Source organism: Sebastes umbrosus, chromosome 4, assembly GCF_015220745.1.
Source record: "Sebastes umbrosus isolate fSebUmb1 chromosome 4, fSebUmb1.pri, whole genome shotgun sequence".
NCBI classification, from domain to species: Eukaryota; Metazoa; Chordata; class Actinopteri; order Perciformes; family Sebastidae; genus Sebastes; species Sebastes umbrosus.
The window spans coordinates 14,597,720-14,613,544 of record NC_051272.1 but is presented as its reverse complement, the minus strand read 5'-3'; the positions used below and the strand labels follow the sequence as shown (position 1 = coordinate 14,613,544).

The 15,825-nt window shown below is 43.5% G+C and overlaps 1 protein-coding gene across 2 annotated transcripts in view; it reads right to left on the bottom strand.

Moving 5' to 3' along the window:
* The window catches only part of iqsec3b (IQ motif and Sec7 domain ArfGEF 3b), a 38,672-nt gene that overhangs the window by 11,443 nt on the left and 11,404 nt on the right, over positions 1–15,825 (bottom strand). For both annotated transcript variants that reach the window (XM_037767367.1, XM_037767368.1), the window contains exons 3-7: positions 12,729–12,846; positions 11,243–11,650; positions 9,569–10,281; positions 8,729–8,890; positions 5,308–5,430 (exon numbers count right to left, since the gene is read on the bottom strand). In XM_037767367.1, coding sequence (XP_037623295.1) covers positions 5,308–5,430; positions 8,729–8,890; positions 9,569–10,281; positions 11,243–11,650; positions 12,729–12,846 — 1,524 coding nt within the window. The remainder of the gene's footprint in view (positions 1–5,307; positions 5,431–8,728; positions 8,891–9,568; positions 10,282–11,242; positions 11,651–12,728; positions 12,847–15,825) is intronic.

Genomic DNA, 15,825 nt, shown 5'->3' with positions numbered 1-15,825 from the left:
CTGGCGCCTCACAGCTAGAAGGTCGCAGGTTCAAACCCGGCTTGGGGCCCTTCTGTGTGGAGTTTGCATGTTCTCCCCGTGTTAGCGTGGGTTTTCTCCGGGTTTTCCAGTTTCCTCCCACAGTCCAAAGACATGTAGGTTAATTGTTGACTCTAAATTGCCCGTAGGTGTGAATGTGAGTGTGAATGGTTGTCTGTCTCTATGTGTCAGCTCTGTGATAGTCTGGCGATCTGTCCAGGGTGTACCACGCCTTCGCCCAATGTCATCTGGGATCAGCGCCAGCCCCCCTGCAACCCCAAAATAGGATAAGCGGTTACGGATAATGAATTAATGAAATTTAGACTGCTATTTTTTCAATTTAAACGCCCAGAACAACGTGTCCCAACCGCCCCGGGGAGGCAGAATTTAGGGAAAATGCACTGCTTGTACACTTAACAAAACTGTGCCTTTCACATTTGGGTTGGGCTCTAAAAAACTTGATAAATTGTTAGCAGACACTTGTATCTGTTCAGGGCTCAAATTAGTTTCATTTCTGTTCAAGCAGTCTGTCAGTAATGGAAGGTTATTTGGTGTTGATAGAAAAGGGTCCCAACCGACCTCGCACCCCCCACCTGAAATGTTTTCTTGGGTGAAGCAAACATGATTACAAAGAAATTCAATATGGCTCAAACCAAAAAAAGAATGCAAAGTATTTGCCAGGTTACCACAAATGTGTTGTATAATACCAAAAAAGCATCGGTAATGTTAATGCTATGCTAATTTTTAATGGTAGAGTTGTGGATTTAATGCATCCTGGACAAAATTTGCATCATCTACACACTGCACTGCATACAACAGGAATGTGTGATCATAACAGCCGGCTATTGTTGGTCTTATCAGCAGGCTATTATTAGAGTTTGAGTCATGTGAATATGACCGGGAGAGGGTATAAAGAGGCAGACATGATGTGATTCTTCGTTTTTTTTTGCCAAATAAACATATTAAAATCTGCAAGTCATGTCTTTGCCTTGGTCTCTTTAAGACGGATTGACTTATTCCACAACAACATCCGTTGCACTGTTATCAAATCATCACAACAACCAATCCAGCCAGATTCTGTTAAATAATAAATAAAACAGAACTGTTCAATGACTGTACAAACTGTGGGCTTGTTGAACCGTTGCACCACTGGTATATACAGAGAGAGCAACTTTCCAGCAACACAAAAAATAAATAAACAGCATCAACTGAGTGAATATGTCAATAAACTGAGGACCATGATTTCAGAAACTGTAGGATTTTACTGGCTAAAGGTTACCAGTTTATCAAGTACACCTAGCTAAAACTAAAACAGTCTGTGAAGCTTTTAATATCAATATTATCTTAATATGCATTTTTTAATATTTTGTCCACCCCATTTATAATCAACGAGGGCATACTGAATATTAGAAACACCTCTTAACACTGCTGTATCTTCAGGCTCACAGAACCAATGTACCAAAACTCAATGATGCACTCCCTGACTTTGTTATTGCGCCAAACTTCACCCCCAAATCTCCAAATGTCCTCTCAGCTCGAACTAACAACATCAGGGAGTGCATTGTTAAAGTTATTGTTAAAGTTTGAAAAAGCAATATAGAGAATGACCTTTAGGAAGTTGCTTATTTTTGCTGCGAGATGGACGCATTCAGCCTGATTTTAAAAGGCCGATATATCACCATACAAGCTGCACCATTTTCTAATCTGACTGATCGACTCAAAGACTGACTGACTGTAACTTCTGCTCAGATGTGCGGAGCAGTCACTCCACCGTGAATGAGAATGACAGGAGACATTTGACTAAACAGCTCTGCCCTAGGTGAGGCAACGCTGCCCAGTCTGCTTTGGAACCAGAGATGCTGCATTTGGACTTGTTATGCTCCATCGCTGCCCACAGGCTCCACAAACCCTCACTTCCACCCCTCCTCCCCGCAACACAGCTCCCCTCCCTATCTTTCTTACTGTCACTTACACTTACACAGTGGGCCATTTCAGTAGTGGGAGGCTTTTATCTTTGCAGCCAGGCAGGATGCAGACATGGAGAGGGCTGCTCTGCTCCAGAGGACTATGTACTTGTCAGAGCATATGCAAGCGAGAGGCCACATCTGAGACCTGCACAACCAGAGAGCCTTTTCCCAGACCCCACACAAGATCTAAGGCCAGAGTACTCATAGGGTATCAATTGACTGCAGCCCAGTTCAATAGCAATGCCTTTGTTTGAGGGAGAATAGATTCTGCTTGGCACAAACACTGCTACAGCTATAATATGCATGCATAGACACACAGAGGCACAAACGAGCCTCCTCATTTGCCATCTTGATGTAATTCTGCGGCAAATCCATCAAAGATTGAAAGCAAGGGAAGATCTACTGTATGTGTGTGTGTGTGCATAAACTGATGAACATGTACATGGATGTGTTAAGTGCATATGTGAGCAAGCTGAGTGAATAAATGAAGCAGTGGTTATGCCTGTGTCTGTGTGTCTGTGCTTCATTCACACATTTCCAAGCACGGATCTCCGTCTTATGTAACCAGTTTATTTAAACACTAGCTCCCGATCTCTTATCTTCATATCTGCATATGAAAGTTGCATGCCAGCTGGCACAAATACCGCTTCGTATAAAAGAACTACTCACGACAAGAGTACAACACGCTTCAAACAGATGACATAACAACGGTTACGTAACAGACATGGCATCGGGATGTCTGGCTGTCCCGATAAAAGCCTTCTCATTTCTGACCTATACACGCAGCCCCGGCTACAGACAGTGTGGTCTCAGATCGCTGATGAATTTGTAATCTGCACCCAGGGGCTCAGCACGTATGATTGAGTGAGATGTGATTAACTGATGACCGCGGTGGGTGTTCTGATTGGCCCTCAAATCAGAAGCAGAGAGGGGATGTGTCATGACTGCTCCTTTTCCTCTCTTCCCTCACCACATAGTGCTTAGAGCAAGAAGACACTTTCCTCAATAGATAGGGCTGGTGATGGTCTAATCCAATGAAAAGACCAAAACCAACAATTGATCCTTCTAACAAGTATTACTCATGTATCCACAGCCTGCCACACATCTGCATTGAGTGACATGTTCCTTTACTATGATGAACATTATGATGGACCTGGAGTTTATTTTGAGTCAATCCTACATAATCCGTCCTGCTGCTGTAAATACCCACTACTAGAGCACCAAGTGTAAATTAATCCGCAGCTGAAAATAGTCCCCAACATATGTGCTATTAATGTTTGCTAAAAACTACAGTGCCCAGCTGTTTTATGAAAATTAAAGCAGCTTATGGATCTATTAGCAGATATGTAATATAATATTCATAACTATGTTTTCCTTAGCGTATAATCACGTGAAACTAAGTATCGTTGTGTTTTCGCTTAGAATGAGTCCTTCATATCTACATAGGGGGCAGGTTCTCTTCACAAAGTCCACCATGTTGCTCCGCCATGTTTCTACAGTAGCCCAGAATGGACAAATGAAACACTGGCTCTAGAGAGAGACATTTTGCGTTAACTGAAGGCCACCGTAGTTCTCGACACGCTTGTGAAACTGCAGTTAAAGTCGTTTCAGTTCCTGCCTTTGCGTGCTTCCTGCCTCCTTGATTATTTCCATCTGTCCCTCGTTAGCCCTTCACTCACCAGACCTCTGCTCACCTGTTCCCACTTCCCTGTTAGACAGTCACTACATATAGTATACCGGTCCACTTCCTTTGTTCACTTGTCAGACCGTCAGCATTGCTATGCAGTTTCTTGTTACCTGCTTGGTACCTGCCTGTCTCCTGCTATCTGTCTGCTGGACCCACTGCCATTTGGACTCTTGATCACTGAATTCATCCTGCTGCTTCCTCGTCTGTCTGCATTTGGGTCCAATCCCTGTTTCCCTGCATTCCCCATCATGACAAACATATTGTTGAATTTGCTTTTTTCATGGGATTTGTTCGCCAAAACTAAAAATAAAATGTCAGCCTGAAATCTAAGTTATCAGACCATAAAAAGACAAAACCAAAGTCTGCAGCTCAGACAATCAAAAACCACACATTGTGAATGCAGAAATGTGTTGGCAGACATTTAACATGCAGTGCATTTTCTGTGGTGATTTCACTCCCCTAACATTGAATTATACAAGCAACTTAGAGTAATTCAGAAGGACATCTTGGTTAGTGAGTTCAGGGGCAGTGGCTCAACTCATGGTGGTGACATTGTAGATAATCCTGAGGCAAAGAGCAGCAGAGGGAGATTAAATGTATACAGCAATGCAACCAATTACTCTGAAATAGAAAACAATGATGGCCATTTTATTGCATTTTTAGTCCTGGGAGCAATCTTTGGTTATTACCAGGACATTTCAAGGACAGTGTCTGCCAGGGGAAACAATTGCAGCTCCTATTTGTGTGCTCACTTCTGTCTGTTTTTGCCTCAAAGACTTTTCAGTCAGAAGGTAAAATATCATCATAAAAAAAACTTGTTTCTGTCCAGGAGTTTTTTTGAGGCAATGCTACACAGTCCACTTGAGGACACAAAGGGAGTGTGCAAGTAGTGGGTCTCTCAAGGTCCTCTTGGTATTAAAATGAGTCTTTTCCAGCAGATATGCTCATAAATTTTAGTGACTGGAGGGCAAGACAAAATGAGCAGAAAACCAGCTCAGGCTAAAGCCTCGTGAGTACCAAACATGCTCTTCTACATATTCATCTGCGGTTTTGGATGGAAATGGACACACAACTGTCACGCACATACAAACAGCCTGGAGAGGCTGAAGATTTGGCCAGAAAGTGTCATCCAGGGGAGAAAGTTGTGAGATAGAGCATCTATTTTTGTTTTCCGATGAAACGCACATTGATTGCCTGCAGCTCAGATCTCCGCTATGATTGGCTGACAATCAAACACTGCTGAGTTTAGTCAAAGGTTACAGGCAATCAGCGTAATTTGTTAATGATACACGTCTTTGGTTTCATCAGAGCCTGCCGCAGTGAGCTGGCAGAACCAGTTAAACACTTTGTCTTTACAGTCGCCCTATTAGTATGCCATTCTGGATACGTCTGCGACCCCCAAGGCTGCGAGATGAGATCAGAAAATTCTATTTTATTACAAAATATGTGAGCTTGGTTGCATGTTTTGTTTTGCATAGGTGGCCACAGGCAAAAGGTCTATTAATTTCAAAAAGGTTCAGAGTGCCCTTACCGGCCCTGCTCAGTCATGTGATGGAGCGTTGTTGTGTTGAATTGTGTTAAAGCCAGAGCCCGTTATTCAGCCAGGCCTGGTTGTGAACGAGTTGACAGTCTCACCTAAAGGCTTCGATGAGTCTCTCCACTTTCTGTGCTTCTCCCTGAACACGAACATGAGCCTGGAACTTTCTGAGGGCTTCGTCGAGCTCCATGCCCGAGAAATCCATCTCATCCACGACACAACTATTAAGGGACAGACAGAGAGAGGAGAAAAAAAGCAAAGAGAGATTGGGTTTAGTTGCAGTGTGTCACTGTAATGAGGAGGTGAGTGAGCGAGCGCGCGCAAGTGTGTGCGTGTGCATCAAACTACGAGTACCCAAGTGCTGATGGCAAATCTTCCTCTTACAGTCATACCTCCATTACAGAAGCGCTGACCTGGAAGACGCACATAGAGACAACATGTTTGCACACACACACACACACTTTGTGCAAACATCAATAGGGAAGACTGGGCCTGATGACAGTGGGAGATAAGAGGAGGGGGATGAGAGGGGGAAATAATGAAATGCAAAGAGCGAGGGGGCAAGAGAGAGGTACATGAAAGGCTGAGGGCAGGCGGAAGCAATGGAAGAAGTGCGTTCATGTGCGTGTTTGTGTCCACGCATGCGTGTCTATGTGTCTGAGTGAAAGAAAGCGAGGGTGTGTGCTTGTGTGTGTGTGTGTGTGCGTGTGTTCAGTGCAGTGACCTATTTCTACAGTCTCTGCAACAACCTCAGCAAAAAGCCTCTCTATCCTGGATCTCTGTCTACACGGGTTGGATGCAAAAAGGGTGGGTGTGAAGGCATTAAGTAAATGCGTGTTTTCATGGATGTGTTGCATTTATGCATACAAGGGCTGCATGACGAGTGAGTTTTGTGTGTGTGTGTGTGTGTGTGTGTGTGTGTGTGTGCGTGTGTGTGTGTGTGTGTGCGTGTGTGTGTGTGTGTGTGTGTGTGATCATGTGTATATGTCGGATTAGGTCCAATAGCTAGTTCTATTTTAGATATTTTTAAATACCTGTATTCATTACAGTCAAACAAGTCTCTTATCTAATATTTTCTCTCCTCTTTCTTTTTTTTTTTTAGCAGTAGAGAGCAACATTTAAAACATCCATTCAGAGTTTATTTCTGACCTTGGTACAGACTTAGATATAATTGAATGCTCCAGAATCGCTACCATATAGACCTTGGGGTGGGATTGTTTTCTCAAGGTCCTGAAGGGAATTCGATCATTAACTTTAAGGTCAGCATGGATGAGAAGACCTAGAGTGGCTCAGAATAATTGAAAGTTTGAACATCTCCGGTATAGTGGCAATGAAGCAAACTATAATCTGCTGATGAGGACCATGTCATGTGGTGGAAACCTCCAGCACAGCTACTAAATGAGACTCGGGGGGAGTTTCTTATGTCAAGACCAGGGAGTCATTTAGTTAAGTAGCACATAAAGTTTCTCACTGTGTAATAAGCAATCAAATTTACAACTGTAATTGTGAATAAAAAAAAATAATAAAGGTGCTAGAATCAATCAAGTCTGTTAAATAAATTGATTTAGGTCCGGATGCTCTGCAGCCCTTTTTCTTAAGATAAGTGGTCAAATAGAGAAATAAAATAATAGAGGGTCTTCATTATGGGCTAGAGGTTGTCACACTGGAGGAGGAATTTTTCACAACCTGGCCACTCAAGTGTCATGGTCCTAGGGTTTTTATCATAGTTTGTTTCCTGTTTTAGTTTGAAAGTCCTCTCCTCTTGTGTCTTGTCTTGTTTTACTTCCTGCCTGTGTGATTGTCTGCCCCGCTTTGATGAGTTCCACCTGTTTCTCGTTATCTCCCTCCTCTCCTTTTCTATTTAGTCTCTGTGCTGTCACTTGTCTTTTGTCAGTTTGTCTTCGTTGCCACTTGGAGTTTTGTTCGCTCATGATCTGCCAGCTGTAGCGGCCTGTCTTTTTGGGAACCTGTAAGACTTTTTGTTTGATTAAAAGTATCTTCATTGAATCTGCCCGTCTCAGACTCTGCAGTCGTTTCCTCCCTGCTTGTGATGCTTTCTTCAGCCACGACATCAAAAAGTTGTTCTTATTAAAGGGGCACTCCAACTCCAAGTTTACACAGCAAGGTCGAGCCCCCAGGAAATTCGCCGGGGTTTGAAGCAAATCTTACATAGTGGCCAAAATGTGGTACTACAACTTCTGTGTCGGTCACATGATGCCATTGGGTCCAAAAATACTTTTTCCCACAGACTTACATTGGCAAAGAGACGTCTGTAAATCAGCGAATACATTTTTTAGGTTAATCAACTTCCTTGTATGAACACTTGAATAGCCCTTATTTAAATCATTAGGTCCTAAAAGTTGTAAAATGCACTAATAGCTGAATCCAGAGTTATTTCCCTTCCTCCGTTCATGTGAATGAAACCCAGACCGAGGCTGGAACGAGAGCTGGGAGGCGGAGTTAAAGGAAAACTCTACTTGGCCTGCTCTATGGGCCCAATGACTGCAGAAGATCGCCAGAAGATCTGGGTACTTTTATACTCAGAAGTCAAGCTTTTTTTGCTTCATGTGCCACTGATCATCTTTCATAGGAATGAACGAGGCCCCGCCTCCAACGCTGTATCCAGTTCTCTTTATACATCCATGATTAAGGTCAGTTTACTTGTCATGAGGACCACCCCTCAGCCTGGTAAAATATCTTGTATAATGAATTCTGTGGCTCTGGAGGAGCTTTCTAAAGACTAACGTCTGGGCTTGGAAACTATGAAAATCAATAGAAAGTCTGTGTTTCAAACTGGAAGTTTGAAAGACGTGGGCGTTTCAAGTCAAACAAAGAAGAGACTATTGAGTTGAAATTTTGGGATGTGTAGGTTCCAACAGTTTTTGGAGCTTGATGTTTAGTAGGGACCAAGAGTGAGGATATCTTGGCCTCTGCTGCTTTGACTTAAACCGTTTGAACATAAAGTCCCCCAACTTTATGGAAGTGCAATACTAAATCGCTAGAGTACCCCATTAATGGCTTATAACTGATCTATAGAGTAGTAGTACTTTAATATAACCAGTAGTTACAATTAAAAAACAAACTTTATGAAGAGTGTCTTATTAGAAAGTATCAAGTTATTTTTAACCTTTGTTTAAGTCACTCCATGAGAACCAAGTAAACTGATGAAGACCATGAAATGCCTGTTGAAAGCTGAAAAAAGAACCAGCTAGTAAGTGGAGTGAGATTATTTTGTAAAACATTAATACATTCATTAGGGAATTCAAAGGGATTTGAATCTGATTGACTGGGTTCATTACAGGAAACCTAACCATGTCTATAGACCGTTTCAACGGACTTGCTACAGGCAACAGCTTGGGTCCATGTTTACTTCCTGTCAGCTCATGTCCTTCACATATACTGCAACTGTGGCACATCTGGAGTGTTTACGTTCACAGTACAACTGTGAAATGGTCTATATGTCTGTGTGTGATGTGTATAGGCCTATTATGTCGGCATATATAAATGATGAGGACTCACTCAAGGACATCTCTGTTGAATTGCAGCTTGCTGTTCCCCAAGAACTCTCCGATCATCTGTCTGCTCAGGCCCTTCCTCTGCAGCAGGAAGTGAGCCACTCCGATGGCCGTGTCCGGGACGAAACCACGCGTGATCAGAAAGTGGATGCCTCTCTCTGGGTTCCTGCCCACAGATAGCCAACAGCAGAAAAGCCAATAATGGTAAGCGTTAAACAGCGTGTGTGCGAGATGTATTTGTGCGTTCAAGCAGATAGGTGTGCAGGCCTGAGTGAGAAAGGAAATGTGTAACGCTGCATTTAAGAGAAAGGGTGCTTAATTTATGTGTGAGAGAGAGGAAGCACAAAGAGAAAGAGAGAAAGGAGGAGTGCATTCATGCGCAAAAGCTGTTAGCTCTGGACTTCTAGATCAGACCCACTGTCACTGATGCATATGAGTTAATTTACTTTAATTTGTATTAACTAATAATACGTGCAGGCCAACCGTGGGCTCTATTAATAGAAACTGAGAGGCTCTCGCATTGTTCATGACCTCCTTGACTGCCTCTCTTCTTCCACTGCATTCTCCCTCTTTTCTAACTCTCTCTCTCGCTTCGTCCCCCGCCCTCCTCTCTATCTCTGTTTTTTTTTTTTTACACTGACATCACAAGATGGCGCTGAACACGCAGCTCCTCCCAACAATCACCAAACACTAATGAACAGCTGCTTAGAGCAGTTTTGCAGGGATGTTGGTGATTTGTTAGACACAAACAGTAATAAGTGTACTTTGAACCCGGAGCCAGAGGGTGCAGAAATATGTTTGCTGTGTGTGTGTTAGTGTGCGAGTGTGTTGCCGGCCCACTCACACATTGAAGAGGTTGAGTCCTATGCGGTAGAGGCGTTTGCGGTGTGTGTCTGTGGATAGAGTTGGCGAGCGGCAGGAGGCCGGATCCTGGCAGCGGTCCCTGGGCAGAGAGACGACCAGAGCCTGCAGAGCCTCGGGGCTCGGCCCCCCGGGGATCTGCTGAGGATGAGTGTAGTGGTACTGCTGGTACTGGGTGTAAATTTGAGCAGGTTGCTGGTTACACTGGGCTGAGGTGGAGATAGAGGTGGAGGTAGAAGTGGACGTGGACCCCAGTCTGTCTGAGCCGCTCTCGCCCTCAATTCCTCCTCCAGTCGGCACAGCTGAGCCCCTCCTGGATCCTGAATCAACCATTTCCAGCTCCTCACTGGGCGGAGGTGCAGGAAACTCTGGATCCTCTGCTAACTGGCCATCTCCTCCCCCAGTCATCCCGCTCTCAGAAGTCTTCCTGCTGCCCGGCCCTCCGGCGCCCGCGTTGCCCAGAGAGGAGGTGGTCGTGGTGGTGGCGGTGGAGATGGTGTAGGAGGTATTGCTGTCGATATGAACGGTGACATCCCTGAAGGCCATGAGCAACGAGCTGGCACTGCGGGGCAGACAAGCGCTCTCAGCAGCTGCACGAAGGGCCCCGGGGTCCATCAGTAGCCCCTTCCCGTCTCCACCTTCCGACAAGCTCCAACCACGAAGGGCGTCATCAATTGACTGGGCCAAGGAATGAAGCTGCAAATATGATTAAAAAAAAACACTTCAAAACCAACGATTTAATAAGAGACATGATTCATGAGTGGAAAAGATTCTGATACCAGAGGGGTTGTTAATTGGTTGCTATTTGTAAGACTAATAAGCTAATAAGCACACCATAGCATTAAAAAAAAACTGCCTATCAAGCCAGTGCGGCCAGCCAATGTAGCAGATAAATGTAGATATAAGGCCGGGTCAAGCTATCGAGTCTTTGCTTGGGTGAGGGTAGAATTGGACAAATTAAAATTTTGACCTGACAATGGCACTAGATGAAAAGTCAGGGGATCACCAAATCCCTTAAGAGTCATCCTCTGGGCACCATGAATGCCATGAATGAACAAAGTTTCCTGGAAATCCATCAGATAGTTGAAGTAGGGTTCTCCGTGCATCTTAATAAGGTGCTTCCCTGTTCAAGGACATTGCCATCCCTAGAGCCATGTTGCTAGCATTGCTAAAAACTATGTTAAAGTTAAGTACAAAGTAAGTTAAGTTAAGTTAAAGAGGACCTATTATGCTCATTTTCAGGTTCATACTTGTATTCTTGGTTTCTAAATTTTCCGATTAATCGCAATTACTCATGGACAATCATGCGATTTAATCGTGATTAAATATTTTAAGTGATTAACAGCCCTAATCACCACGTTATGGAAGAAAAGGCCTTCAAACAAGGGACTCCAAGCAAGGCGTTTCAGGCAGTTCAGGAGCAGTGTTTCTGTGGGGGAGAGTAACTCCCTTTGGCGTGGACTTTGGGCTTTGTAAGTTTACAGACCGTTTACATGCACAAAAAACTATAAAACACACTAAAAGAAAGGGGAAAAGCACAAAAGCGTAATAGGTCCTCTTTAATGAAACCTTTTTCTTGATTTTTTTTTCTGGACCATTTTGCATCCCTACTTAAATTCAATTTATGGGAGCTGTAACATGAAATAAAAATGCTCACCTGTTCAGAGAAGCAGTCCTCCAGCTGTGTGAGTGTTTGTCCAGGGGATGGAGATTGGGCAGGGCCCGAGGCAGCAGCGGGACCATGAGCAGCTGCCGGGGCAGACGCAGGAGAAGGGGGCAGAGAGGTGGAGCGACACGGGGGAGGAGGAGGAGTTTTGGAGCGTAAGGGTATCTGTCCTCCTCCAGGATGCAGACTGTAACTGTGTCTCTGGGCTGCGTTCCGGTTCCGGCCTGAAGGGCTTGGATGGCGCAGGGAGATCCGGCGGGGCAACTTGCTCTCTGACAGAGAGTTACGGATCTTCTGGAAGTTTTTGCTGAGCTGGTATTGACGGAAGGCCGTTTGGATGCGACGGGCTGCCCGCCTCGCTATGAGATGGCCTCCATATTTTTGCTCCAACTCTTCTATCTGGGGAAAGGAAGGGAGTGAGGGGGAGTGAGTTTAAATATCAAACATGTTTACAAGGCTCTGAAACTCGCTGCAAGAGTCATATTGCAAAGCACACAGCAGCCGCTGAGAAATATTTATTCATCCACCAGCAGGCAAATATCATGATGCCATTTTGTGCCCATGTGTACAAAAGATCAAACGAATTTGAGTCATGAAATGCACACTCACACCTTTCTTCCTAGAAGTATCCTTCTTACTTATCTGTCCACTCTTTTAAAACTGGCGAGGGTTTATGGCTTTAGAGCCAAAGTAAACATCATCTATCATCATTCAGCTGCTAATACTGGCTGAAGGGCCATGGGAAGGAGGATGGATGGGCTGTGACAAAGGTGATTTTGAGGAAAATGAATAGAAAAGTAAACACCCGCACAAGCCTATTTCTGTTCCGTTTGTTGGCAGAGCAGCTCAGCCCAAAATCTCAGCTTCCTCCAGAATTTTTGCCCTCCTATATTTCCAGCAAAAAGGGAGATGGAGGAGGGGGAGTGGGAGGCAAGGGAAGAAGAGACAGAGAGGGAGAGAAAGGAGGACAGCCACACATGTGCCTGGGTGTGTGTGTGTGTGTGTGTGTGTGTGTCTGCTGCTCACATAAGCATGCGCACTAAAAGTGCATGTGCACAAACGGAGACACACACTCGTATATAAACACACACTCACTGCAGCAGCAATAGCAGTATAGCAACAGCAGACCCTTCAGCAATTTGGTATGAGAAATAAAGACATCTCCAGCCGCCAGAAGCAGTTATTAGCTGTTACCATGACAACCTAGCATCTTTCGCGTTGCTGTCGCTGTGGCAGTGGAGTCGCTGGTGTTCGTTTTCATGTCAACACAACAGACAGAAATAGATCTGAATGGGAACCTTTTTTTGTCACAATGTCAAATGATCATCCTTCACACACTTCCTTGTGATAAAACAGGTGGAGGAGTCAGCAATCACTTGTGCTTACTGGCCTACACACACACACACACACACACGCACGCACACACACGCACACACACACACACACACACACACACTTGAAAAAGAAAAGGACATACCTGTTTGTTCTTGTTCTCGAGGCTGATCTCGTACTCGCTGGGTCCTTCTCTCTTGGTCCCCTCCACTTCCTGTCCACCACCAGAGGATGTACCATCCTCCAGGCTCAGCATCTGTCCACTGCCACGGAAATAAGAGCAGAAAGCCATCAGTCCTCCCTACTGACCTTGAAAAACTCTGCCGTTATCACAGTGGCAGGTCATCAAATAAGCAGAGTGTGAAGAGGTTTTATGAGGGAAACAGCAGGTGGAGAGTGATGGCTGCGGTGGCTCGGGGCGAAGGTGACTGAGTTTATGTGTCCGGTGCTATTTGGTCAGATTTGTGGCTCCAATGAAGGTTGTGAAACTCTGGATATATGACCAAGGATCCAAAATCCTTCCCTCCTTCACACCTTTAATAGTTTACTCTATAGTGGGACTGCAAGCATCAATATCTTTTTAGGGCTGTTCTCTACCAAAGAATTCTTAGTCGACTAACACTCATACAACTAGAATGGCACTCGGAGAGCGCAGACCTCCACTAACCTGCCCGAGTATGATTGTCCCCCCTCTCCGTGCAGCTTGTGCCATCAACCATGTGCATTTTTGTTTATGCTGAGATCAGCGTCATGAACGTGTCATCAGTGACACTGCGCATGTCTTAATGCCTGTGGTGTTAATGCACAGGCTAAGCAGAGTTATTAAAAAAATTCCCGAAGCCGGATCATGATCCGGATCGCCACCAAAATCAAATGGATTGTTCATTGTGCCACACCCCACCCCTCCATCGCGGACTTTTGGAGTAATACCCCATGATAAACCGACAAACCAATAAACCAACAAACCAACAAACCAACAAACCAACAAACAAACCAGCAAACCATCAAACCAACAAACCAACAAACCAACAAACCAACCAACAAACCAGCAAACCATCAAACCAGCAAACCAACAAACCAACAAACCAACAAAAAAAACAGCAAACCATCAAACCAACAAACCAACAAACCAACCATCAAACCAACAAACCAACAAACCAACAAACAAACCAGCAAACCATCAAACCAACAAACCAACAAACCAACCAACAAACCAGCAAACCAACAAACCATCAAACCAACCATCAAACCAACAAACCAACAAACCAACAAACAAACCAGCAAACCATCAAACCAACAAACCAACAAACCAACAAACCAACAAACAAACCAGCAAACCAGCAAACCAGCAAACCAACAAACCAACAAACCAACAAAAAAAAACAGCAAACCATCAAACCAACAAACCAACAAACCAACCATCAAACCAACAAACCAACAAACCAACAAACAAACCAGCAAACCATCAAACCAACAAACCAACAAACCAACCAACAAACCAGCAAACCAACAAACCATCAAACCAACCATCAAACCAACAAACCAACAAATCAACAAACCAACAAACCAACAAACCAACAAACAAACCAGCAAACCAACAAACCAACAAACCAACAAACCAACAAACAAACCAGCAAACCATCAAACCAACAAACCAACAAACCAACCAACAAACCAGCAAACCAACAAACCAACAAACCAACCAACAAACCAGCAAACCAACAAACCAACAAACCAACCATCAAACCAACAAACCAACAAACCAATGCCGGGGAAAACATAACCTCCTTCCTAGGCCTTCGGCCTTGGCGGAGGTCGATTAGTCGATTTAATCGTCAGATTTGTAAAACTGAGTTTCTCCACAAATAATCACACAAAATCCCCACTTTAAATCTTGTGTTTACTAGAGATGTGCTCACAAGTATCTTAGAAATGAGTCATCCAACATGAAAAAAGCACAAAAAATTAATAATTGTCTGAAGAAATCTTAGTAGTGGGGCAGCTAAGCTGAAATATTCATGACAATTGTTCATTTTGCAATAAAAGCAACAAATTTGGCGCACGTGTAGGTTTATATGTTATGAAAAGATATAGATATCGGGGTGCTGCAAATTTTCAATTTGAAAATGGCAGCCATTTTTCAAAAAGGCTGCCAAATAGGCACCAAATATTCCAAATTGTTGCAGAAAAGACATTTTTTTTATGACTCGTGATGATTTCCTAGGTGTGTTCAAGCTGATTAAATCAGATCACCATGCTCCTTTTATTTTGTTTTTTGTGTTTTTCTCAGGTTAAAAGCTTTTAAAAACTACCCTTAAAAAATAAAGAGGTGATAAAAACATGTCTGTGATCTTCTGATATCTGATCTTATCAGTTTGAAGACAACTTGGAACTCATCAAGAATCATAAAATCCCTTTTCTGCAACATTTTTGAATATTTAGCGCCTATTTGGTGGCGATTTTGAAAAACGGCTGCCATGGCCCATAGGGACAGTGCCCCACTATCTGTGTCTTTTCATTACATATAAACCTACATGTGTGCCAAATTTGTTGCTTTTTTAAACGCAAAATGCACAATTGTTATGCTTAAATGCCCTGCTATAGTCGACTAAGACCAACAACCGGTTAGTCTACTACTACAGTCTTAGGGGGCAGCCCTAATATTTTTATTATCAATTAATCTGACATACAGTATATGCTTATCACAATTTTTCAGAGCCCAAGTTGACATGTTCAAAAACAGTCCATAAGCAAATTCCCACATTTTCAGAAACAGAAAACAGTAAATAATTAGCATTTTCCTAAAATATTAATCAATTATCAAGAAATGTTGATGATTAATTTCCTATTAATCAACTGATCAAATGATTCCCGACCTTTTGTTTTGCTTGTAATCCCTTAATACGAAGCAATATCTCCTTGTGACCCCTCTTCAGAGGTTGCATGTCTATAAGTTGTTTCATTTGAATAATGAATTAATTACATTTTTTAAAGACCCGCCTGAGGGGGTAAAACTGCGTAATATTTCACAAAAACAGCACAGATTGGAGAAAAGTCTGAATGGTTGTGTGTGGCAGAATTTAATTTCATCTTGCAACTGGACAACTTGAGAGAGAGAATTTCTGAGGGCACTTTATCGTCACTCAACACCCAACAAACTCAATTTATAGAGCAATGCTTTGATGTCAAGGAGATCTTCGTTAGGCATTGCCAACTTCACACCACCAAAGCCGTGCACTCCA